The 21691-nt window shown below is 38.8% G+C and overlaps 1 protein-coding gene and 1 long non-coding RNA gene across 5 annotated transcripts in view; one reads left to right on the top strand and one right to left on the bottom strand.

Annotated features, from left to right (window-relative positions):
* Positions 1-2324: 2324 nt before the first annotated feature.
* Positions 2325-21691, bottom strand: part of nckap5l (NCK-associated protein 5-like) — a 48196-nt gene continuing 28829 nt past the window's right edge. For 2 of the 4 annotated variants that reach the window (XM_022677075.2, XM_022677074.2), the window contains exons 2-12: positions 16936-17067; positions 16732-16800; positions 16572-16610; positions 15764-15883; positions 15306-15392; positions 10740-13939; positions 10133-10265; positions 9919-9997; positions 8009-8302; positions 7300-7448; positions 2325-5922 (exon numbers count right to left, since the gene is read on the bottom strand). In XM_022677075.2, the coding sequence (XP_022532796.2) occupies positions 5665-5922; positions 7300-7448; positions 8009-8302; positions 9919-9997; positions 10133-10265; positions 10740-13939; positions 15306-15392; positions 15764-15883; positions 16572-16610; positions 16732-16800; positions 16936-17061 (4554 nt within the window). In that variant the 5' untranslated portion in view covers positions 17062-17067 and the 3' untranslated portion in view covers positions 2325-5664. Of the gene's footprint in view, positions 5923-6479; positions 7449-8008; positions 8303-9918; positions 9998-10132; positions 10266-10739; positions 13940-15305; positions 15393-15763; positions 15884-16571; positions 16611-16731; positions 16801-16935; positions 17068-21691 lie in introns of those variants that run through there. The other 2 variants (XM_049462691.1, XM_049462690.1) reach the window with 2 other exon arrangements.
* LOC125780528 (uncharacterized) lies at positions 7380-19399 on the top strand. The gene is made up of 2 exons (XR_007423752.1): positions 7380-7469; positions 19058-19399. It is a non-coding gene; the product is annotated as an uncharacterized LOC125780528 (long non-coding RNA).

Raw genomic sequence — 21691 nt, 5'->3', positions numbered from 1 at the left:
AGTGAATGGGTTACAAAGCATTTCTATGTAGTGCCTGATCAAAAAAAATATATATACTGGCTCAAAAAATATTGATGATCAATAATTATTGTTTTATCAAATATGATACAGAATACTAGAGTTTAAAAAAAAAAATATCAGACAAAGTCACGATACTTTTTCTACTTAAAAACTTATTTTATGCACAATATACAGCTCTGAATTTTTTTTTTTTTTTAAATTAAGTTATCCAAAAGCAGTGTGTAAGACTGGTGGAGGAGAACATGATGCCAAGATCTTGAATATGAGCTTTTTCTCATTTTCTGTAAATAAAGGCTCTAAATGACATTAAATTATTTTTATTTGTAATTTGGGAGAAATGTTGTCTGTAGTTTATAGAATAAAACAACAATGTTCATTTTACTCAAACATAAACCTATAAATAGATAAATCAGAGAAACTGATTCAGAAACTGAAGTGCTCTCAATTTATTTCAGAGCTGTATTCGGCAATACTCTTAGCTTTTATGAAGATTAGATCATATTTTAAGTCAAATTTATGCAGAAAAGCATGAAATTCCAGAAGGTTCACATGCTTTTTTTAACACTACATGTGTGTTATGGTAGGCAGTGATATTGCACATACAAATACAAATACGTAGTAATTAAGTGATAATAGTGAATATATAGTGATGGTGAACAGATTATATACTACACATGGTGAATAAGAAATATTGCACAGAAGCTGTAGATGTGTGTGTGTGTGTGTGTGTGTGTGTGTGTGTGTGTGTGTGTTATAGACCTGTACACATGCTCATTCTGCATATATTTGTATATTTGTATTCTGTATTTGTGTTCTGAGCTGAGCAGACTGAGCTACTGATGCAGAATAAAAATAAACTAGCTCTGCAGCTCGCTCACATTTCCAGTGTGGTTTTTAACAGTTGCCAAATATCTGCTAGGAGTGTTGCATTAATTAGTCATGGATGGGGATTAAGCTTTTGGCAACCCATCACACAGAGACCTTCAAATCACAGTGCTATCTATCACTGCGCTCGCCTGTGTGTGTGTGTGTGTGTGTGTGTGTGTGTTTGTGTTGGAAAACAAGCAGTTTAATTAGAGTTTTGAGAGGTTTCATATAGTATTAGGGATGTAGTGATTCACAAAATTCATTATTTGATGTGATACATGTACATCGACCAAAAGTCATGGGATAGCAGCATGAAAATGTATCATATATATTATATTATATTGGATTTGGCGTTATAGAGGGGATTAAAGAGTGTTACGACTGTATCAGAAATCATCAGGAACATCATCTGGCTAGAAATGTTTTTATTATTTTATTTTCCTACATACTAAATGAATAGTGAAGTGATCTATCAGATTATGAAGGAACACATAAGGAATCATGTGTTAGACAAACTAAAATACTCCTAATTTGCAGTTTCTGAGGCTGGTAACTCTGATGAACTTACCTTGTACAACAGAGGAAACTGTTGCAGTCCTGATGAGTGCCAATTTCATCATTATGTTAACGTAACATAACGTTAACATATTGATGACACTGGCTCTCATCAATATAGAGTTAATAACTTGAATTTCTTGTCTCTTAATGTAAAGTTTGAGAGCATCAGTTAAAGTAAAGTAGTGAAGAGGTAGAGTTACAGGTATACAGTGAATAGTGAATATTTGAGTAATGTTCGAATCCAGGTTATGAGAAAAACTAAGTAGTTACTACATTTCAAGTTGTGTGCAGTCGCAAACACCATCAAAAAAAGTGATGATGGAACTGGCTCTCATCAGGACTGCTCCAGAAAAGCCAATAAAACAGCCTAATAAAACAGACATTGAAGTTGATATATATTTGAAACTTCTTATGTTTTCCTTATTTAACTTAACGATAAATTTCTTTGATTTTACCAAATTAAAAACCTCTGGAATATAATCAAGAGGAAGATGGATGATCACAAACCATCAAACCACCAAACTGAACTGCTTGAATTTTTGCACCAGGAGTAAAGCAGCATAACGTTATCCAAAAGCAGTGTGTAAGACTGGTGGAGGAGAGAGAGAACATGATGCCAAGATGCATGAAAAAAACTGTGATTAAAAACCAACCAGGGTTATTCCACCAAATATTGATTTCTGAAAACTTAAAACTTTATGAATATGAACTTTTTGTTTTCTTTGCATTATTTGAGGTCTGAAAGCTCTTCTTTTTTTGTTGTTATTTCAGCCATTTCTCATTTTCTGCAAATGAATGCTCTAAACGATAAGCATGTATATATATATATATATATATATATATATATATATATATATATATATTACAGAACACATTCAGACTGCATAAAAAGATTTTATTTAGTTGCGTGAGTGATGGCAACCGCTTAGAAAGATGATAATGAGAGAAAAACACATTTATGGCTTTTTTTTTTTGTAGAGATGAAAATGTGAAAACATTTGATAGCACCTTGATATATATATAAAAAAACAAGTTTACAGATATATTAACAGCTTCGTCATAAATTCTTTTGTAAACAGAGCAAACTAATATAAAATATTCCTGACAATTAACGAGGAAATAAAGAGGTGAACGTAAATGGCTTTGAGTTTTAAAGTTCTACAGGCAGCGGAGGAGATCTAATACACAAACTGAGAGAAGTCACTGAGTGTGATGATGATGAAGAGGAGGAGATGAAGAACGCCTGGTGGCGCTTTGCTTACAATGTGACGTTAAAGACATCAGAGAGGTTAACAGTCTTTTTCACATTGAATTAAAAAAAAGTATTTTTTTTAAATGGGCCTGGTTAAAAAAATAAAAAATAAAATAAAATAAAAACTGAGAATTAAATTCCATTCATTCAAAAATCCCCTCAAACCTCAAAACGCTAAAACTCCACATTCTCTACAGTCCCATTTTATAAAGCTTCACATCTGATGAATATGGACTGTATGGACGCAAATACAGGGTTTGGACAATGAAACTGAAACACCTGAAATTATTTTAGTGTGGGATTTTAGGTTTAAAGGCTAAACTGGAGCAGCCTGGTGTTCAATCTTCATTAATTGCACATTGCACCAGTAAGAGCAGAGAGTGAAGGTTCAATTAGCAGGGTAAGAGCACAGTTCTGCTCTAAATATTAAAATATTACAATGCACACAACATTATGGGAGACATACCAGAGTTCAAAAGAGGACAAATTGTTGGTGCACGTCTTGCTGGAGCATCTGTGACCAAGACAGCAAGTCTTTGTGATGCATCAAGAGCCACGGTATCCAGGGAAATGTCAGCATACCACCAAGAAGGAGCAACCACATCCAACAGGATTAACTGTGGACGCTGTAAGAGGAAGCTGTCTGAAAGGGATGTTCGGGTGCTAACCCGGATTGTATCCAATAAAAAACATAAAACCACGGCTGATCAAATCACGCAGAATTCAATGTGCACCTCAACTCTCCTGTTTCCATCAGAACTGTCCGTCACCACAATCAATTATTGTGCTCTAAAACCAGGTGTTTCAGTTTCATTCTCCAACACCTGTATATTAAAATATTGCTGTATAACTCAAGGGGCGATTCACATAGCTGGGTTTCACTGTTAGCATGTAGCACACTTTATAATGTGTTTCTGTATGTGTTTCTCTGCATATTTTATTATAGAATTTTTGCACCAGGAGTGAAGCAGCATAACGTTGACCAAAAGCAGTGTGTAAGACTGGTGGAGGAGAACATGATGCCAAGATGCATGAAAAAAAACTGTGTTTAAAAACCAACTAGGGTTATTCCACCAAATATTGATTTCTGAAATCTTTTTTCTCATTTTCTGTAAATAAATGCTCTAAATTATAATATTTTTATTTGGAATTTGGGAGAAATGTTGTCTGTAGTTTATAGAATAAAACATCAATGTTCATTTTACTTAAACATAAACCTATAAATAGCAAAATCAGAGAAACTGATTCAGAAACTGAAGTGCTCTCTTCATTTTTTACAGAGCTGTACATTATTTGGGTGGGAAATCAGTAAACTGGAAATATTTTCCTTTTTACCAATGGTTTCCATCCCTGATCCAGGATGACCCCTCGCCCTGCACAGTGGGATCCTTCCTGAGTTGAAGGTAGAGGTGTGTGTTTTTTTACAGCAGGAAACCACTAAAATGTGCAGGACATGACAAAACGGGGGGATCCCTTTTAGGAACATGGTTGGGAACCACTGCTTTTTTTTTTTTTTTTTTTTTTTAGACAATGAACGTGCTGAACTACAACTACAAAATTCAACTACGAAACCTGACCTGGGATATTATTATTATTATTTCTGCCTTTCTGCCACTTAAGGCTTTGAAGGATGCTTACAATTACATTCTGCACACTCAACACACACTGTGTGAAGCAGCAGCCAATAGCAAACAGCGTACTCTTAACCGGAAACCACCGTCCACCTGAAGGAGCTGAACCAGCATAGAGTGCCAATCCATATCTATTACGTTTTTAGAGTATCTAATTTTTTAGATAATTTAGAGTATCCTTGGAGAAAATCCATGCAGAAATGGGGAGAACATGGAAACCCATGGATTGATCTAACTGAGAAACCCAGCTATGAGCTTTGTCCCGCTGAAGAAAACAAAGAATATAAAAAATATTACTAAAGAAAACTTCAAAGTGACTTACTTACTTACATACATACATACATACATAGCCAGGCACAGTAAATAATAGATTGACAAGAAACAAAAGAAAAAACAAAAAGTAAAAGTAACCATTAAGATGTGGCCTTGTCTTACCACACGTTTGCAAAAAAAAAAAAAGATAAAAAATAAATAAATAGTAAAAATTCACTGTAAAACACTGTAGCCCTATCTCTCACAGATAGTACTTTTATTATTGCTACATGTTTTTACTACAGGAATCAATGGAGGTCCGGGAGATTCCCGCCGCAAGTTGTGTACAAACGCACGCTTTACTTTCTTTCTTTCTTTTTAACCTTTTTAAAACTTTTTACATAAAAAATACATATTAAATTACGAAAGAAAACCACATACATTAAAAAAAAAAACACTTTCACTTTGCAAGAACTTTACACAACTATGTTAACAAAAGATGTGCACGAAAGATGTACATGTACATGTAGAGACAACGACACGAGAACATTCAGCGGGTTTTTTTTTTTTAAACGAGAGAAACTTTATATATAAAAAAAAAAAGGAAAAAGTTTCGGAAGACTTGGAAAGGTCGTTTTTTGTGTGTTTAGTTTTAGTCTTTTTTGTTTTCTTTGTTTTTTAATCAGCTTTTTAAAAAGTTGCTTCAGTGAGGGAATGATGGACAGTGTCTACTCTGCTACGACTTGTAAAAGAGAGCGTGGGTAATGATGTGGTCATAATGATTTGGGCGTATTGATGTTTCAATGAATTAAAAGTGAGTAAAAAATCAGGTGGGTCACTGGAAGTCCGTCCACTCCCAGTCCGACAGAAACGATCAGATAGTCTGCAGGAACGACACTGACTGGAAAGATCCTGGTGCCAAAAAAGGGTAATGTCCTGTGATTCTGGTTTTTTTTTTAGGCTTTTTTACGTGTTACAAAAAATCTGCAGTCCTGCATCACAAGCATCAGGGTATAGAAAGGATGGTACCTGAAAGTTAAACTCAAACGCCCCCCTGATCCCCCCCCCCAGCGTCTCAGCGTCTCAGCCCTGACTGCCGCAGGAGGACAGGCTGTCGTACAGCGAGTCGCTGAGGGACTCGGGGGTTTCGAGGACCTGGGGGTGTCCTGCGGGCGAGAGAGCATCGTCAGGCCTCTCTCTTACCAGCTCCAGCCCCGCCTCTCTCCCGGCGTCTGGGTGGGCGGGGCCGCGGGGTTTGGCTCGGCGCGCGTGATAGGCCGGCTGGGGGAGGCTTCTGGGGTCTCCTTCATGGCTGATGGCGGCATCGCTAGTCTTGGTGCGCTGGAAAAAAGACGCATAAATAGTTTTTATTTATAATAATTATAATAAGCTTATTTATATGATCAAAAAGGTAGTAAAAAAGGAGTTTGTATAACTCTAATAATCTTAAATCATCACTTGCTATATTTAACAGGGTTCCTGCAGCATTTCTAAAGTCAAATTTAATGCTTTTTAAGACCAAAAAATGGAGTCATCATTTCTTTGGTAGAAAATAATTGATTTTATTGGAAATCAACACTTAATGTTTTCTATTTGTTTATATCTTTTTTCAAATTTGTTCCATTGTGATGCAAAACAGAGCCAACATAACAAAAGTAAAGTTGCATTACATTAAACAACACACTGAACTGCATGCAGGAACCATAATAATAATAAAATAATAAAAAAACACTTAAAGCAGTCTCCATTATAAATAAGCTCAAAATTTAAGACAATTTAAGACCTTAATTATACGGATTTTAATGTAAGACTTTATAAGACTTTTTAAGGACCCGCAGGAACCCTGTTTTTTAGCAGAAAAAATGTGAGTGTGAGAGTATAAGTAGGTTACATAGCTAAAAAAAAACAGTTCTCAAACTAGGTGGAGAAAGAAGAAACATAATTTTTGTAATTATTTCAAACAGTATTTAATCCACATTTTATAAAAAGAAAGATGCAGATTTAAATGGAATTCATTTATATGACTATTTAATAATAATACTTTTTTGTTTGTGCTCTCTCGGGGCTCCAGCAGCTGATGGCAAGCTGCATGACCTGGATTCGAACCAGCGATCTCCTGATTGATCATAGTGCAATAATTCCAACACTTATTTGGTTTTCTGTGATAATACTGACACATTTTCAAAACTTTCAAAAAGTTTTTAAAACATTATTCTGCATAAGAAGGCTTACAATTAAAAGCAAAAAAAACTTTGGCAAAATTCAGAGGGCCCTGACATTTAAAACGAGGCATAAAGGACTTTAAATCTGCACAACTAGTTTATTAAAAAACACTGTTTACATCCCATAGTGTAGTTAAATCTCCAGGCAGCACTATCTTAAATTTAAGTCACAATAAGTGACTCATCTGCAGGCGCTAGACATGCCTCGTGTTATATATTGTAAAAGCCTGTTTGGGCAAAACACACAAAATACTGGGTCTGAAAAAGCTGCGGGATAGCGGAGGAGGGCTATTCAAGAAAGATTAGAACTTTTTAGGTAAGTCCATTTCCCACTGGAGTTCTTCTCTTTAATATAAGCAGAATTGGATTTAAATAAATAATATTGTGCTCTCCCTACAAACCTTATAAGGCATACTGTTTATATAGCCTTAAATTCCAATCCATCACTTTTTTCCTTTTGTTAAAGACTTGTTTAACTGGTTCCTGTGAGACTCACCCTCCTGAATGAGCTCTTCTGGGTTACTGGTTCTAAGCCCTCACCTACTCCAAGATAAACATCCGACGAGTCCGTGGATCCTTTCAGGCTGGGGAAAGTCCAGTTCTTGGTGGGTCCAGACCTCATTGGTGCTCCACAGATGTCAGCACCTTAAAGCATACATTTCACAGGTGTGAAAACGCTCTTTTATACTCAGCTAATTCTTTATTTACATTTAATTATACCACAGTTCGCTCTGACCCTGCAATGTGATTGGCTGAGAGGCTGTCTATGAGTGCCGTTATCAGCTGGTAATGCACTGTTACTAACCGAAGCTCTCCGTGTATTACTGTATTACTCCGCCACATACAGGTAACCTAGCAACGATGCAGCAGCGCTTACAAACCAAACAGCACAAACGCAGCTACAAACAGCAAGAGCAGCAATGGAACTGCAGATTTTTAACTGGCTGAGTTTTTATTTTATAACCAAACAGATAATATTTTCTCCTCTTTAACTCTTACAATAAACAATAAGTGATTGCATTAATAATACACTCGAGGTTCGTGCTATAACCTGTAATATTGGCACTGCTGAGCTGATCTATAGTACTCGGCCAGCATTAATACACGTTATAGCACTTCCTCTCATGTGTTTTGCTTTAATATCCACTATAAATCCACTATAAAAACGACTTTATTCGCTCGACACCACTAATCTAGACCCGTACCTTCGTGACTCATGTCGGCAACCTGATGAGGTGCAATCTTGCCCTGCAGTGTGGCGCTGTCCACCTCCTGACCCATGATGTAATCCTCCTCCAGAGAGGAGAGCTCTCTCTCCAGAGTCCAGGCCTTGTGGGGGATCTTCATCCCTGAGCCGTGTCTTCCCTGCGGGAGGGAAGGATCGTTCTCCCCCTGGGCCTTTCCTTTAGGGATACTCTTACAGCCAGCGTTCGCACTGTAGTCTGGAAAAGGAAACGTGCCGATACCGCTGTCCAGAGTGTGTGTGGAGATCCCTGAGCCTGTTACACAGCAGATTAGAGGAGGAGTATAGAATAGAACAGGTTTTAATATATTTACAGCATATGTCATACACTAACATTCATTTCAGGGTGCATAATATCATTTTTCAGACCTTTGTAGGTACAGATATCTGTTGTTGAAGGCATTCTTGGAGGTTTTGGATGTTTTTCTGTGGGTTTTATATTAATGTGCTGACAGAAATTAAGAAATGTGCAGATGCATCTCATTTAAAACAATTAGAACATCTTCCAAATGTCAATTTGGAAATATCTAAATATTATATAGATGTATTAAACACAGAGTGATCTATTTTAAGTGTTTATTTGTTTTATTGTTGATGATTATGAAGCTTACAGCCAATAAATAAAACTCAAAAATCAGTGTCTCAGAAAATTATAATATTATATAAGACCAATTGGTACTTTGAGCAGTACTGTGGGCAGTGTGCCAAATCCTGCTGGAAAATGAATTTACTTTTGGGTTTTCATTGGCTGTAAACCATAATCATTAACATTAATCAATTAATCTTTATTTTTAATCGGTAATAAATTGTATGGGTATGCAGCTAAGCATTTACAACTAAACAAAAAAAAAAACAATAAAAAGAAAAAATACATTAAACAATAAGGTTAAAAGGTAAAATAGGGAATAAAATAATTTAAAGAATGAAATTATTAAAATAAACTAAATACATAAAAGGGCCAAAAAGTACAGTAAATAAAAGGACAAAATAATACAATTAATAAAAAAGGTAAAAGTAAAAAAAAAAAACTAAAACAGTTGCAGGCTGTCTGAATAAAAATAGGCTGTGTGGATAAAAAAAGAAAAGTAATACGAAAAAAGTAAAAGTGATATTTAAAGAATAAATAAAATAAATATATGAAATTAATTTGTACAATATACAAGTTTCACTTTTTGAATTAAATTACTGAAATCAATTTTCTTCTCAGTGATATTCTATATATATATATATATATATATATATATATATTTTTTTTTTTTTTTATCAATATAGAACTATAAAAAAGCCACAGGAAAACTTCCAAGAATGCTCATGCACAACAGATACAAACTTTTGTTTTTTTTTGTTAGCTATGAGCCTGTAAGAGCTGTTAGTTTTAAATTATTATAATAAATTATGTTCTGAATTATATTTCTTCTATATTTTCTGAGATGCACCTGCTTCTGCATTCCCCAGCCATTCAGCAATGATACCGCTGACCGCATGATCAATTTTAAAAAATAGAAATTAATACAAAAATTTATATAAATATACACACTTTTAGGGTATAAACACCACCTCCTGCTTTACGTACAGCAAAGACACTTAAGCTTTTTTCATTACGAGCTCTTTTTCAGCAGGTTCTGGAAGCAGAAAGCTCAGCGCTTCAGGCACATGCTGCTGCTGCTGCTGCTGCTGCTGCAGAGTGAACGCTGAGCTATAATGTGCGCACAATAAAACGCTTACTCACCACAGACTACAGAAAATAAACCCACTGATCAGGTCTAGGCACGCTGGTAAGCTGATGAGCTATAACCCAGTCACCTGATTCATCAGATTCATCACGTGTGTTACGGGTGTGATCCTAATCGTGGATTAGGCTGAAGGCCGTACCTGCAAAGCGCTCATGGTGAATGGAGTCCGCAAGGTTCTCATCAGACACGCCGTCCACTTTACTCATTAACGCAGAGCCCTGAGATCCAGAGAAAGAGAAAAAACGGCACAAATCAGAGTTTCAGTTTTTCAGTTTCAGGTAAACTCAATGCAGTTATTTTAAAGGTAATGGATATAAAATATAGATTAAACCACTGTAAAAATATGATTTTACCCTCTCCATGTCCTCACTGCTTCTGGTCTGGCTGACAGTAGTGCTGTGGTGACTGAAGACAGGTCTGGATTTACAGTCGAAAGAGAGGCGTCGATGAGCCACACTGACACTTCCAGCTTCTTTTCCATCCACCCTGTGTGTTAAGAGTATTAATATTATTATATTATCATTGCTTTTGGTAATGGTTATACGTTTATTCAATATGATTTTGGAAAGAAATACATATACAGCTCTGGAAAAAAGTAAAATACCACTTAAAAATGATGAATTTCTTTAATTTTACCAAACTTAAAAACCTCTGGAATATAATCAAAAGCAAGATGGAGGATCACAAGCTTTTAAACCAGGCTTAACTGCTTAAACTTTTGCATAAAGCAGTGTGTAAGACTGGTGGAGGAGAACATAATACCAAGATGCATGAAAACTGTGATTAAAAACCACCAGGATTATTCCACCAAATATTGATTTATGAACTCTTAAAACTTTATGAATATGAACTTGTTTTCTTCTCTACATAAACCTATAAATAGCAATAGCAAATCAGAAAAACTGATTTAGAAACTGAAGTGGACTCTTAATTTTATCAATCACCCAATCGATCACTTACCGATTGAGCAGCTGCTGCATGAACGTATCTGACGGCATTCCCCTGTACATTACAGACAGCTGTCCCTGTGCCTGGTCCATCACCACCTCGCAGGAATGTCCCTTTCCTTGCCGGTCCAAGGCAACGCCGTTCACGTACGCCCGTTCCTCCTCCAGGGCTTTGTGCAGCCCCTCCGCCTTCTCCATCAACATCGATATGTTCAAACTTTCGCTCTCCGGCTTCTTAGCAGCCGCTTTGGAGTCCTTCCCCACTGAGGATATATTCAATTTCCACTCTCTCTTCTCGTCTTTGCCTTTGGACGGCTCGGGTTTCCGGCTGAGCGCCGGAAGTTTGCTCTTCCTCAAGCCGAACCAATTGGCAATACCGTTGGAAGCCTTCTGCTTGACTTCAGGTACTTGACCTTTGTCCTGCTCTTGAAGCTTCAGCATGTTTTCCTCAATGCCCTTCATGACTTTCTGCTCGATGGAGGATTGAGGGCTGGGCGTGGAGTGTCTCTTTTCTTCTGCGGACTCTACCGGCCGCGGCGGGGGAGGAGGAAGGCTCTCGCCGAAGGAGTTCTTCTTCTTACTGCTGCGGAGTTGGCTCCTGTCTTCGGATTTGGACAAGTACCTCGGAATCTCTTGAGTGGGCTTGCTTTCTCGGCTCAAAGATGGTGGCACGGTTTTCGCTGGGGATTTTAGAGGAATCTTGTTGGGGCTGGACACGTTTTTTCCTCCATACGAAAGACTATGAGGCGTTGCACTTTTCACATAGGTACGCAAAGCTTGCGCAGTCTCCAAGTTGGCGGACGGTGGAGGCATCTTGGACTTTGGGCTTTCTGGCTTTGCAAGGGACAATCTTGAGGACTCGGTTTCCAGTTTAGAGATGACAGCACTAGCAGGGAGAGATCTGATTGCTTGGTCAGCGAGCTGAAACTGACCTTGTTGCTTGGCAAGGGCACTATCCAAATGTCCTGAGACGAATGACTTCTCTTCGACGGAATCTGCATTTTTGGACAGTCTATGTTCTCCGGCTTTACAATCAGAGTTCCTGTCAGCGGTTTTGCTTTTGTTGTCGCTTGTCCGTGGAAGCACACTCACACTTGTTGCACTCAAAGTGGATTGTATTTCTTTTTTCTCAGCCGGCTGAGTACTAGATGAAGGTTCTTCTGGGTTCCTCAGCTTCCCGAGTGCAGCCAGCCTCTCTTTAAAGGAATGGCTGGATTCGCCTGACTGTCTACCCAAGCCCGTCTTCTTGGGAATAGGTGGTGGATCATTCCTTTTGGCGGGCGATGCTGCAGTTTGTGTGTGTTCTTTTGCCACCTCATTTTTCTCTTGGCTTCTGGATCTCATGCTAATACCACTCGACTGTGACTTCTGGGAAGACGACTGGCTTGGCAAACTGCGATGGTTGCCATGCTTGTGCCATACTGGGTTGTCACTTGAGTTCTCTTCTTGGTCTGAGGAGGAATCAGAACCGAGAGAAGTGTCCTTTTGAGACTTGAGACTTAAAGGTCTCTCCGCTCCAAAGTTTGAACCGATCTTTCCTTTTACTCTCTCAGTGTTGGAGCTCACGTAACGCAGAGCCGTGCTTACTTCTCCGAGAACCTGGGAAATGTCAGCAGCAGCACTTGTGTGAGAAAGATCAGAGACGTTTTCGTAGAGTGGGACTTTCTGGGCGTTCTTTTGAGGGGGAGCGATTTGTGTAGGCTTGCCACTTCGACTGGATTTAGCTATGCCACAGTTAAGCTCCTTTGGCACCACCGGAGGGGGATCATCTGGCTGGGGTGGAGAGGTTGGTGCGGAATGGGTGGAAGGGTAGGGCTCTGATTTGGTACAAGGAGGTTGTTTTTGCCTTTCTGTCGTCGTCGCCTTGCGGACGGCGACCGGTGAGTGATGTACCTCGTAGTTGTTGCTTCGGCAGGGGATCTTTGAGCTGCGGGTTAGCTGAGGGCTCAGGCGGGGGGCGTTGGCTGCTGGTGCTCGATCCCCAAGAGTTGGAATCTTGAGGAACTTGAGCAGCTTTGAAGGAGAGGCTTTGACCTCTCTCAAGCAGGACACTTGGTTCGGACTCACGAGTTTGGATCGGTCAGCCTGAAGCTCTTGTGCAGTGCTGTCTTTCACAGGTGCGCAAATGTCATCCAGCACTCTTGAGGCAGTATGGTTTTCATTGGGAGAAAAGAGCAACCCTTTATGGACGGGTTCGCCGCTTTCCAACTCACAGTACGCGTCCTGCAGGCTGTCCTTTAGACTGAGAGCAGGCAGCTTCGAGGTGGTGGGCTGAACTCGGGGTTCATCAGTGTCTTCTTTCTGCGTAACCTTCTCTTCACTTCCTGCGACTTCCTCAAACTTTTGCGATGCAACAGCAGCAGTTAAGTGCTTGTAGTCCTTTTCCAGATGACTTGCGTTATTTGTAGTCTCATCACTAATCACCAGATCATCACAGACACTACTGCTCGACCTTTTCGATAACTGGTCGTCCACCAGAACATCTGACATTCTATTTTTGTCTCTCGTCTCTCTCTCCGTCAGTGCAAGGGGATTGGCTGGTGTATAATCAGGAACTACGTTATGGTCTTTTTCCGCTACGGTCAAGTTAAGGTACGAGTCTGGAGCTTCCGTAAGATCCGCTAGCGCTAGTTGAGTGGACGGGACAAGACCTTGTTCTGCAGGAGGAACAGAAACATCTGTAGACTTCCTGTTGGCTACAAGTTCACTAGTACCTGCGGCAGGCTTCACCAGACTCTGCAAGTCCTGGTTTTTGTGAAACTCAGGCGGAGCCAAGTTGAGGTTATCAATCGTAATCGAATTTGCAGTGCAGCAATTGTGGCTACTGTTGGCTAGACTGATCGAGTCCTTATTGGAGAGCATCAGGCACGTGTTACAGCTTCCACACTTCACGCTATTGTGGTCTCCTCCGTTTAAATGCTGATGCGTGCAAACGTCCGGGCAGGAATGCGGACAGTGCGTTTTCATCACGCTGCACCTGGGCGAGTTGTCTCTGCAGGCTAACACGCTTTCCTTAGAGACCAGCGCCTGGCTGTATTCACAGAGCGACGAGATGCCAGAGGAACGGTGGTAGCGCAGAGGGTCCGTCTCCTCCAGCTTGCGAAGGACCTCCAGAATGTGTGCTTTCTTTTTTAAGAACGGAGATAAGGCCTCCATAGACGTGGCGGAGCTTTGGGTGTCGGGAAAACAGTTTTGTGCACACTCTCCATTTCCCTGATGGGTTAATAAAAAAAATAAAAAAACATTAAAAAGAAAATAATCAGTATTCACAGATAATAATAATAAATAATAGTAATAATACAGTAATAATAATAAGCTTTATTAATATAGCATCTTTCATATTTTTTCATATTAAAATGCAGCTCAAATTGCTGTACATACAAAACAGGTAAAGATTATTAAATCAAATGAATTAACTGACAATCAAGATAAGACAATAAAAAATGCAATGTAAAACTTCAAAAAGGTAAAATAAGATAGACAGTCTGTAATATATGATGGCAGCAATATATTTATTGCCTTAAAAATACTAATAGCAGCACTGTGTCTTTTAGCATCTATACTAAAAGAGACCGAAAGCCAATATAACGATTATCAGTCATCTTTTTGGTTATCGATTTATGAAAAAGCAAAAGAATGCTTGAGTTTCTGAGCATCATGAAGATAAATCTAATGTATGGTCTAAGAAGAGCAATGTTCCATAAGTAAAAAGGCAGCACTTGTAACACTGCTTTATCTGCTTTTAAAAACTCTTTAAAAAAGTCAGAATTTAAAATAACTCCCAAATTCCTCACCACAGGTTTAACTTTTTTAATGATTTTCCGTATGTTTTTTAGTTTTTTTTGGTCTTATTTAATTTTTAGTTAACTTTTGTAGTTGCATTTTTATCATGTTTTTCTACCTTATATTTTTTTCTAATCTATGATTTTATGATTCCTTGTAAATTCTTATTTTTATCGTATTTGTTTTATATCTTATTTTAAATATCATATGTCATATTAAAATGCTAGGTCCTTTTTTTATTCATTTATTCTATAGCGTTGGAAACTTGTAAATATTTCTACACTGATGGGCGTAGTGGTCTGGAAATGAGGTGTGCTCAAGTAAATTTCTGGTGTGTTTCTATCTTTCTGTCTTAAAAAAAACAAAGGTGCACCACTGACTGATTTAAACCCTGACAACAGTCAACAGTCAGCATGGTGCTTAACTGACGACTCGCCTATAAATCACTAAAATAGAGCCCATACTTTATAATCCATACTTAATGCTCCTAAAAGCCTATCGGGTATCTGATGTATATTGAATATTGGTATTGATAAATACGCAAGGCTGCAGTATTAGTATTGGTATCAGACATGAATATCCTCTATTTACAGACAACTTTTACTTTTATTTTTATATCTATAAATATTTATTTAATGATAATAATAATAATACAATTACAATCCATTCATAACAAACACAATGTCACTAAAGTAAAGTTACCCTACAATTGTGTTTTAGAAAGTTATCTGCTGTTCTGCATGCGTACGTGTCTAAAGGTCAAGAGTTGCAGATATTCTTTGTGCATTGTTTTTACCTTGGCTTGTGCATTCCTCTGGGTCTCAAGAAGTTTGTTTGTGTCGCTGTGCTGGAGCTCAGCAATGTGTTCCAAGCAGGACCCAGTCTGAAATCAGCGTAATCAAAGGGATTCGAGTTTCTGCACTGAATGAAGTTCTCCTTATACACGACATAGCATCCAGTAACTCAGTAACTCAGTAATTCAGTAACTCAGCAGCATATTTTCAAATCTGTGAAACACATATCTGATTCACTTATCTTTTCCGTTCTCCCTCAGAAGGAAAAACTCACCCACCACCCAAGTAAACAGGAAAACGCAAATTTTCCTCAATTTGTTATGCAAAACAAGCGCAACCAGCGAGATAACAGCACATCTCGTACAAATACAGGCCTTTAGGAATGCTGCAACAAAACATAATTACGTCTGGACTGAGGCGGCTCAATTACACATTGTTTTCAACAATTATTTTAATTTACCTGCTGATGTACACATGACTGATTGTGCAGTTTCTCTTGGAGGAGTTCACACAGGGTTCGGTTCTGCCTCTCCAAATCAAACACGCGCATTTTCAGCTTGATGCACTCCTCGCGAAGGTCCTGCAACGAGTCAACACGTACAACATTACTGCCTGACTCTCATTTAATTGTTTTTTCATTCATTTTAAAATGTCTAGGTGTGTCTCTAGTATAAATAAATAAAAAAAAATTAAAAATTGTTCCGATGATCCAGTATAACCCTGCTTTAGTCCGGTGGAAGAGTGGGCAGGGAGAAACGACAGGATTTCAACAGTTGAAAACGTTTTAAAATAAAGACATTTTTATACTAATAACAGTCTTTGCAATGTCATATGTAAGATCCCCCGGAGATCCTATGTAAACCTATAGTTACTTACAAACAGAGAGGTGGGTAGTCCAGGTCCATGAAGTAAAGATACACGCAGGGGGTTGATTTTAACTTTTAACTAGTGTAAACTGTTAAAAGAACTGTTCTAAACATCTAAACACCTACCTATCTCAACTGTACTTGGCTGGTGGTGTTTTTTCTCCATAGTCTAATTCTAAGTCTAAGTCTAAGTCTAATTGGGTAAAGCATATAAATAACACTGATGTGTTATTCGCACAAATAACACAGGAACGAACAACTCACAACAATATTAAACACAGTTGATTTTATCTGAACGGCAGTACGAGAACAAGACTAAAACTTTGCGATTTTTATTAAAATTGCTTGAAAATCAGTGTTTGGCATAAAGCTAAAACAATGTAGATGTACAGTGGACTTTACCTTCTGGTTGAGAAGGGCCTGGACAACATGGTTGGCGACCTATCAACAGAAAAAATTATTAAATTTTCAAATTTAGCAAGGTTTTAGTCGATAATATCATCATTTCTGAAGGTAAAAGCGTGTATATAATGTCATGTTTTAGAGATATACAGTTCCTCACCTCATCCAAGCATCTCTCGTACGCTTCTCTCTGGCTCTCGTTGGCTAGAGAAAGAGCCGAGTTCTCAGCCTGGTGCAAAAAAAACAGAGACACTTATTATTATTCACCACCACTCTGATACAGAGGAGATACGAGGGTGTAGAATTTTTCACTGTGGAGCAGATATGAGGTAATGCTGTAGAGTTGAGGAGAAGTGTGACTCACCTGAAGCTCTCTGACACGTTCCAGGAGCTCGCTGCTGCTTTCCTCCTCCAGGTACGACTCCAGGTCGCCCTCCTCCGACTCCAGGTCCTCCTCGAGCGCTCGGTGCTCGGCCTCCTCCGTCATCATGCTCTCCTGCAGGGAGAAACAGGAAATGGGAAGTGTAAAACATCGGTATCAGACATTGAGAACAATAAGAGAAGCATTTAAAGCAGCATATAAAAATAATTTGGCTTCAAAACTTGGCAAATGAACTAGTTTGGACCGAAATCATAAGTATGCAGGTCGTCTTCTTCGTCTCATGGTGTTAAAACTCCCAGAACTGGCAGAAAATGAAAGATAAAGGCGATGAGGAATGAGGACTGGTCCGCTTCCAATTCCCGACTGCCTCTGTGGTCTCGGGGACAGTGGTGGGACAGGACTAATGGTCCAGGCTTTGGCTCCAGCCCCATATTAATAGAGGGGATTAGACAGAACTAAGCGTTCTAATCACAGCGGTGGATCGCAGCCATGTCGCAGCCCTATGACTCCAGCTTAACCTGCATTAGTGACCAGAGCACAGGAGCCCGTTTCACATGGCCCGTATAAGCTTCTGCAACAAGAGGCCCAGTTCAGACTGGGATTTGTTGCGACATGTCCGCATTACTTCAGGCCTCCTGTTTTTCCGGGTGAAGTGAGACAGATCACTACTGAGGCTGGATATCGTTTAAAAAAAGAAATCAATCCCGATCCAATACTTTGAATTTATTAGTGATACCCAAACAATACTTTTTTCAACACCTTGAATTAAAAAAATAACAGCCGATATGAGTAATTTCATTCTCATACTGAGAGAAAGAGAAACAGAGAGAGAAAAAGGAAACGAGTGAGAAAATAAGTCATAAAAATAGAGACATAGAGAGAAAATGAGTGAGAGAGAGAGCAAAGAGTGAGAAACCAAGAGAAAGAGAGGGAGAAACTGAGTATGAGAGAGAGTTGAATTAAGAGAGACACAGAGTAAGAGTGAGACCAACAGAGAAAACGAGTGAGAGAGTGAGACACTGAGTATGAGAGAGAGAAAGAGAAAGAGAGAGACAGAAAGAAAACAAGTAAGAGAGTGAGAGAGAAAGAGAAAATGAGTGAGAGGGACAGATAGAAAGAGACAGAGAGAAAACAAGCGAGACCCTGAGTAAGAGAGAGAGACAGACCAAGAGAGAAAACGAGAGAGAAAGTGAGAGACACCAATTTAGAGAGAGAAACAGAGACTGAGAGAGAAAACGAGTGAGAGAGAGAGACACTGAGTAAGAAAGAAAACGAGACACTGAGTTAGAGAGAGAAGCCGAGAGAGAAAGCGAGTGATAAAGTAAGAAAGGCATAAAGTATGAGAGAAAGTAAGAGACAGAAAGAAAACGAGAAAGGAAAAGAGACACTGAGTAAGAGAGAAAGAGAGACTGAGAGAGAAATCGAGTGAGAGTGAGAGACACTGATCAGGAGAGATAAAGAGAGACCGAGAGAGAAAACGAGTGAGAGTGAGAGACACTGATCAGGAGAGATAAAGAGAGACCGAGAGAGAAAACGAGTGAGAGTGAGAGACACTGATCAGGAGAGATAAAGAGAGACCGAGAGAGAAAACGAGTGACAGTGAGAGACACTGAGTTAAAGAGAGAGACAGACTGAGAGAGAAAACGAGTAAGATAACGAGTGAGAGAAAAAGAATGAGATAGACACAGACAGTGCATCGACAGATTAAACCTCGATGTGGGAGCTCTCTATATTTGCCACATTTAAGCGCATTTCATGCAAAGTATCAAAAATAAGCACAGATTTCCAGCCCTAATCAAAAAAACCTACTAGTGGAACCAGAGTGCAAGGACATGCAACATCAGTGCTGCCCTTCATAACAACCAATCAGATCCATTCAGCCTCCTCTCTCTCCTCTCGACCTTCTCCTGCCCTACAGCACACACAGTCCACCCATTCCTGTTATTGCATTACCATAACCTTGACCTTCACTCTGCACTCAGGACAATAGCAGCACACAGGCTATCCCGTTACAAAACTCATCTAAAGATCGATGGGCATGTTCACGCCGCTCATTCATAATTGATGCTGTTAATGATGTGTGTGCTACATTATGTCTCAGCAGGGCGGCCGGCTGTGAGAGCAGAGAACTGGTTCCAGCTGATCCTCCTCTTATCAAAACAGTCGAATATAAAAGGCCACTGGGGTCACAGAGCTCTGACGGAGGGCAGTGGGTCACAGAACACTGCCCCACTTTTGCTGTGGACGACACAGAGAGACACAGAGACGCAGGGACACAGAGAGCAGGACTGTCTGGAGCGCTGCAGTACCAGGAAGCTCCACTCTCTCTTATAGACCATTCAATTTTACAACACAAAAAGACAGATGCTGTTAAAACATGACGTCTAAATTTATATTACAGCTGTATTGATTAACTGGTTAACTGATTAAAGACCGTATCAATTTATATGTGCCTTCTTTATCAAATTAAATGATCATGTTTCAAATTGTCCAACAGTAAAACCCTCTAAATTATTTATTAAAATTATTTCAATATTTTTTTTAAATAGATTTTTTATATTTATCTTTGAAAATCAGTGAAATACACCAGCAGAAAATGAGTGCATGTTTGCGAACACAAATCAAAGATGTTTCCTCCTTAAAATATGTCTAATTTATTTGATTAATCAATTTACTTTTTATCCAGAGTGACTTACAAGGTTTTTCCTATTACAGAGGTACAGGGCCAATGTAGTATTAGGAGTCTTGCCCAAGGACTCTTATTGGTGTAGCACAGTATAGTCACCCAGACCAGGAATTGAACCCCAGTCTCCAAAATGATGTGGAAGCTCACAAGCAGGCAGTGATGTTATCCGCTGCACCACACCAACAACAATAATAGAACAAACAGGAAGTCATTAAACTTTTTAAGAAAAAAGTCTTTACTTATACATTTAGCATTTTGACAAAATTGGTGATATTACTCTTTTAATATGTTTCATCATTGGCTGCATGAAAGAAAATACCTTAAATCAAGGGTATTAAAAAGCCTGCTTTTGTTGGAGTAACTGTTTTTACTGTCCAGCAAAGGCTTACTCTAGAGAGTATGAGAGGTTGGGATGTTGGATTTTTAAAGATCTTAGAAAAAAGATCGTAAAATGACCTTTAAAAACTTTGATAATGATGAGGATGAAACTGGCACTCATCAGGTCCGCCCCAGGAAAGGTCAACGAAGAGTTACCTCTGTTACACCGGATTAGTTCATAAGAGTTACTAGCCTCCGAAACTGCAAGACATTGAATAAAAGCTATAAATGTAGTTTTAGTGGGAGCTCAAAATACTCAACATATTATTAATAGCGCCAATAAACTCTGGATTGTCCCCCAGCTACAGTACAGTAAAGATTTCACACAGTTCTGCCTAAAAGAAATTCTCGTTTTTTCTCACAAACCCCTGAAGTGCTGATACAGTGGGGTTTATCAAACCAGTTGGAGCACCACCGTGCCAGCAGTCATCCATTTAAAAAACTGTGCAAACATTACACACGTCCACAAACTATATTTAGCAGCAACCTGAAAAAACACCCGACCCGAGAGCGATGAGAATTCGGTGCTGTGCTGCCAGACCTAAAAGGTTGTGGCTGTTTTGTATCTGTTTCTGACTGAGTGCCAACAATGCCTCTCTCATACAGAACTGGAGCGCCATCGAGACCCAGCAGGTAATGAATCCAGAATAATAGCTTATTGGGTATAAGACACACTGGGGCCCAAGGCAAACAAAGCGTAATCCGCTTCTTATAGATTAAATGCCGATTTCATATGACCACCATTGTGCGCTGGATATTACTAGAGGGGGTAAAGCTACCAGCATTCCAGGTCAGTTTACATGTTCTTTTCAGACAAAACAGGCTGTTTAGAGAGTTATATTTCACCATTATCATCCAGGCAGTGTGCTGTGCAAACAACAGACGCTGTCCTCGACATATTTCATTTCCAGTCAAAATAGCTATTAAGTACAAGTTATTCACGTTTCAGCTTATAGTTCTTTTCAGAATGGACAGAACATAATCCACATAATTGCACAAGGAAGAGAAAAGTCAAATAATAATACAAAAACTTATTGTAAAAGTTTATTTCTACCATATTGCTAATCAAGAAGCTCTAAGGTTATATTCACACAGCTGGTAAAAGTGGCCCAGGTACAATTTTCTTGGGTTATCTGTGTTGCAGAGGGATCCATCCATCCATCCATCCATCCATCCATATCATCATCCATCGTCATTTAGAGCATTTATTTGCAAAAAATTACTGAAATAACCAAACAAAAAAATGCAAAGCTTTCAAACCTCAAACAATGCAAATAAAACAAGTTCATAAAGTGTTACAGGTTCAGAAATCAAGATCTCCTCCACCAGTCTTACACACTGCTTTTGGATAACTTTATGCTGCTTTACTCCTGGTGCAAAAATTCAAGCAGTTCCACAGCTGTATATCATGTATAAAACAGGAATCCTTTATATGATATAGATGTATTACACACAGAGAGATCTTTTTTTTAAGCTTTTTTTCCATTTATTGTTGATAATTATGGCTTACAGCCAAGGAAAACCCAAATGTCGGATGCGGATTTCATTTTCCAGCAGGAGTTGGCACACTGCCCACAGTACTGCCAAAAGTACCAATTGGTCTTATATATAATATTCAAATTTTCTGAGACACTGATTTTTGGGTTTTAATTGGCTGTAAGCCAATCATAATCA

This window comes from Astyanax mexicanus, chromosome 13, assembly GCF_023375975.1.
Source record: "Astyanax mexicanus isolate ESR-SI-001 chromosome 13, AstMex3_surface, whole genome shotgun sequence".
NCBI lineage: Eukaryota > Metazoa > Chordata > Actinopteri > Characiformes > Acestrorhamphidae > Astyanax > Astyanax mexicanus.
This window is presented reverse-complemented; position numbering and strand designations above follow the sequence as displayed.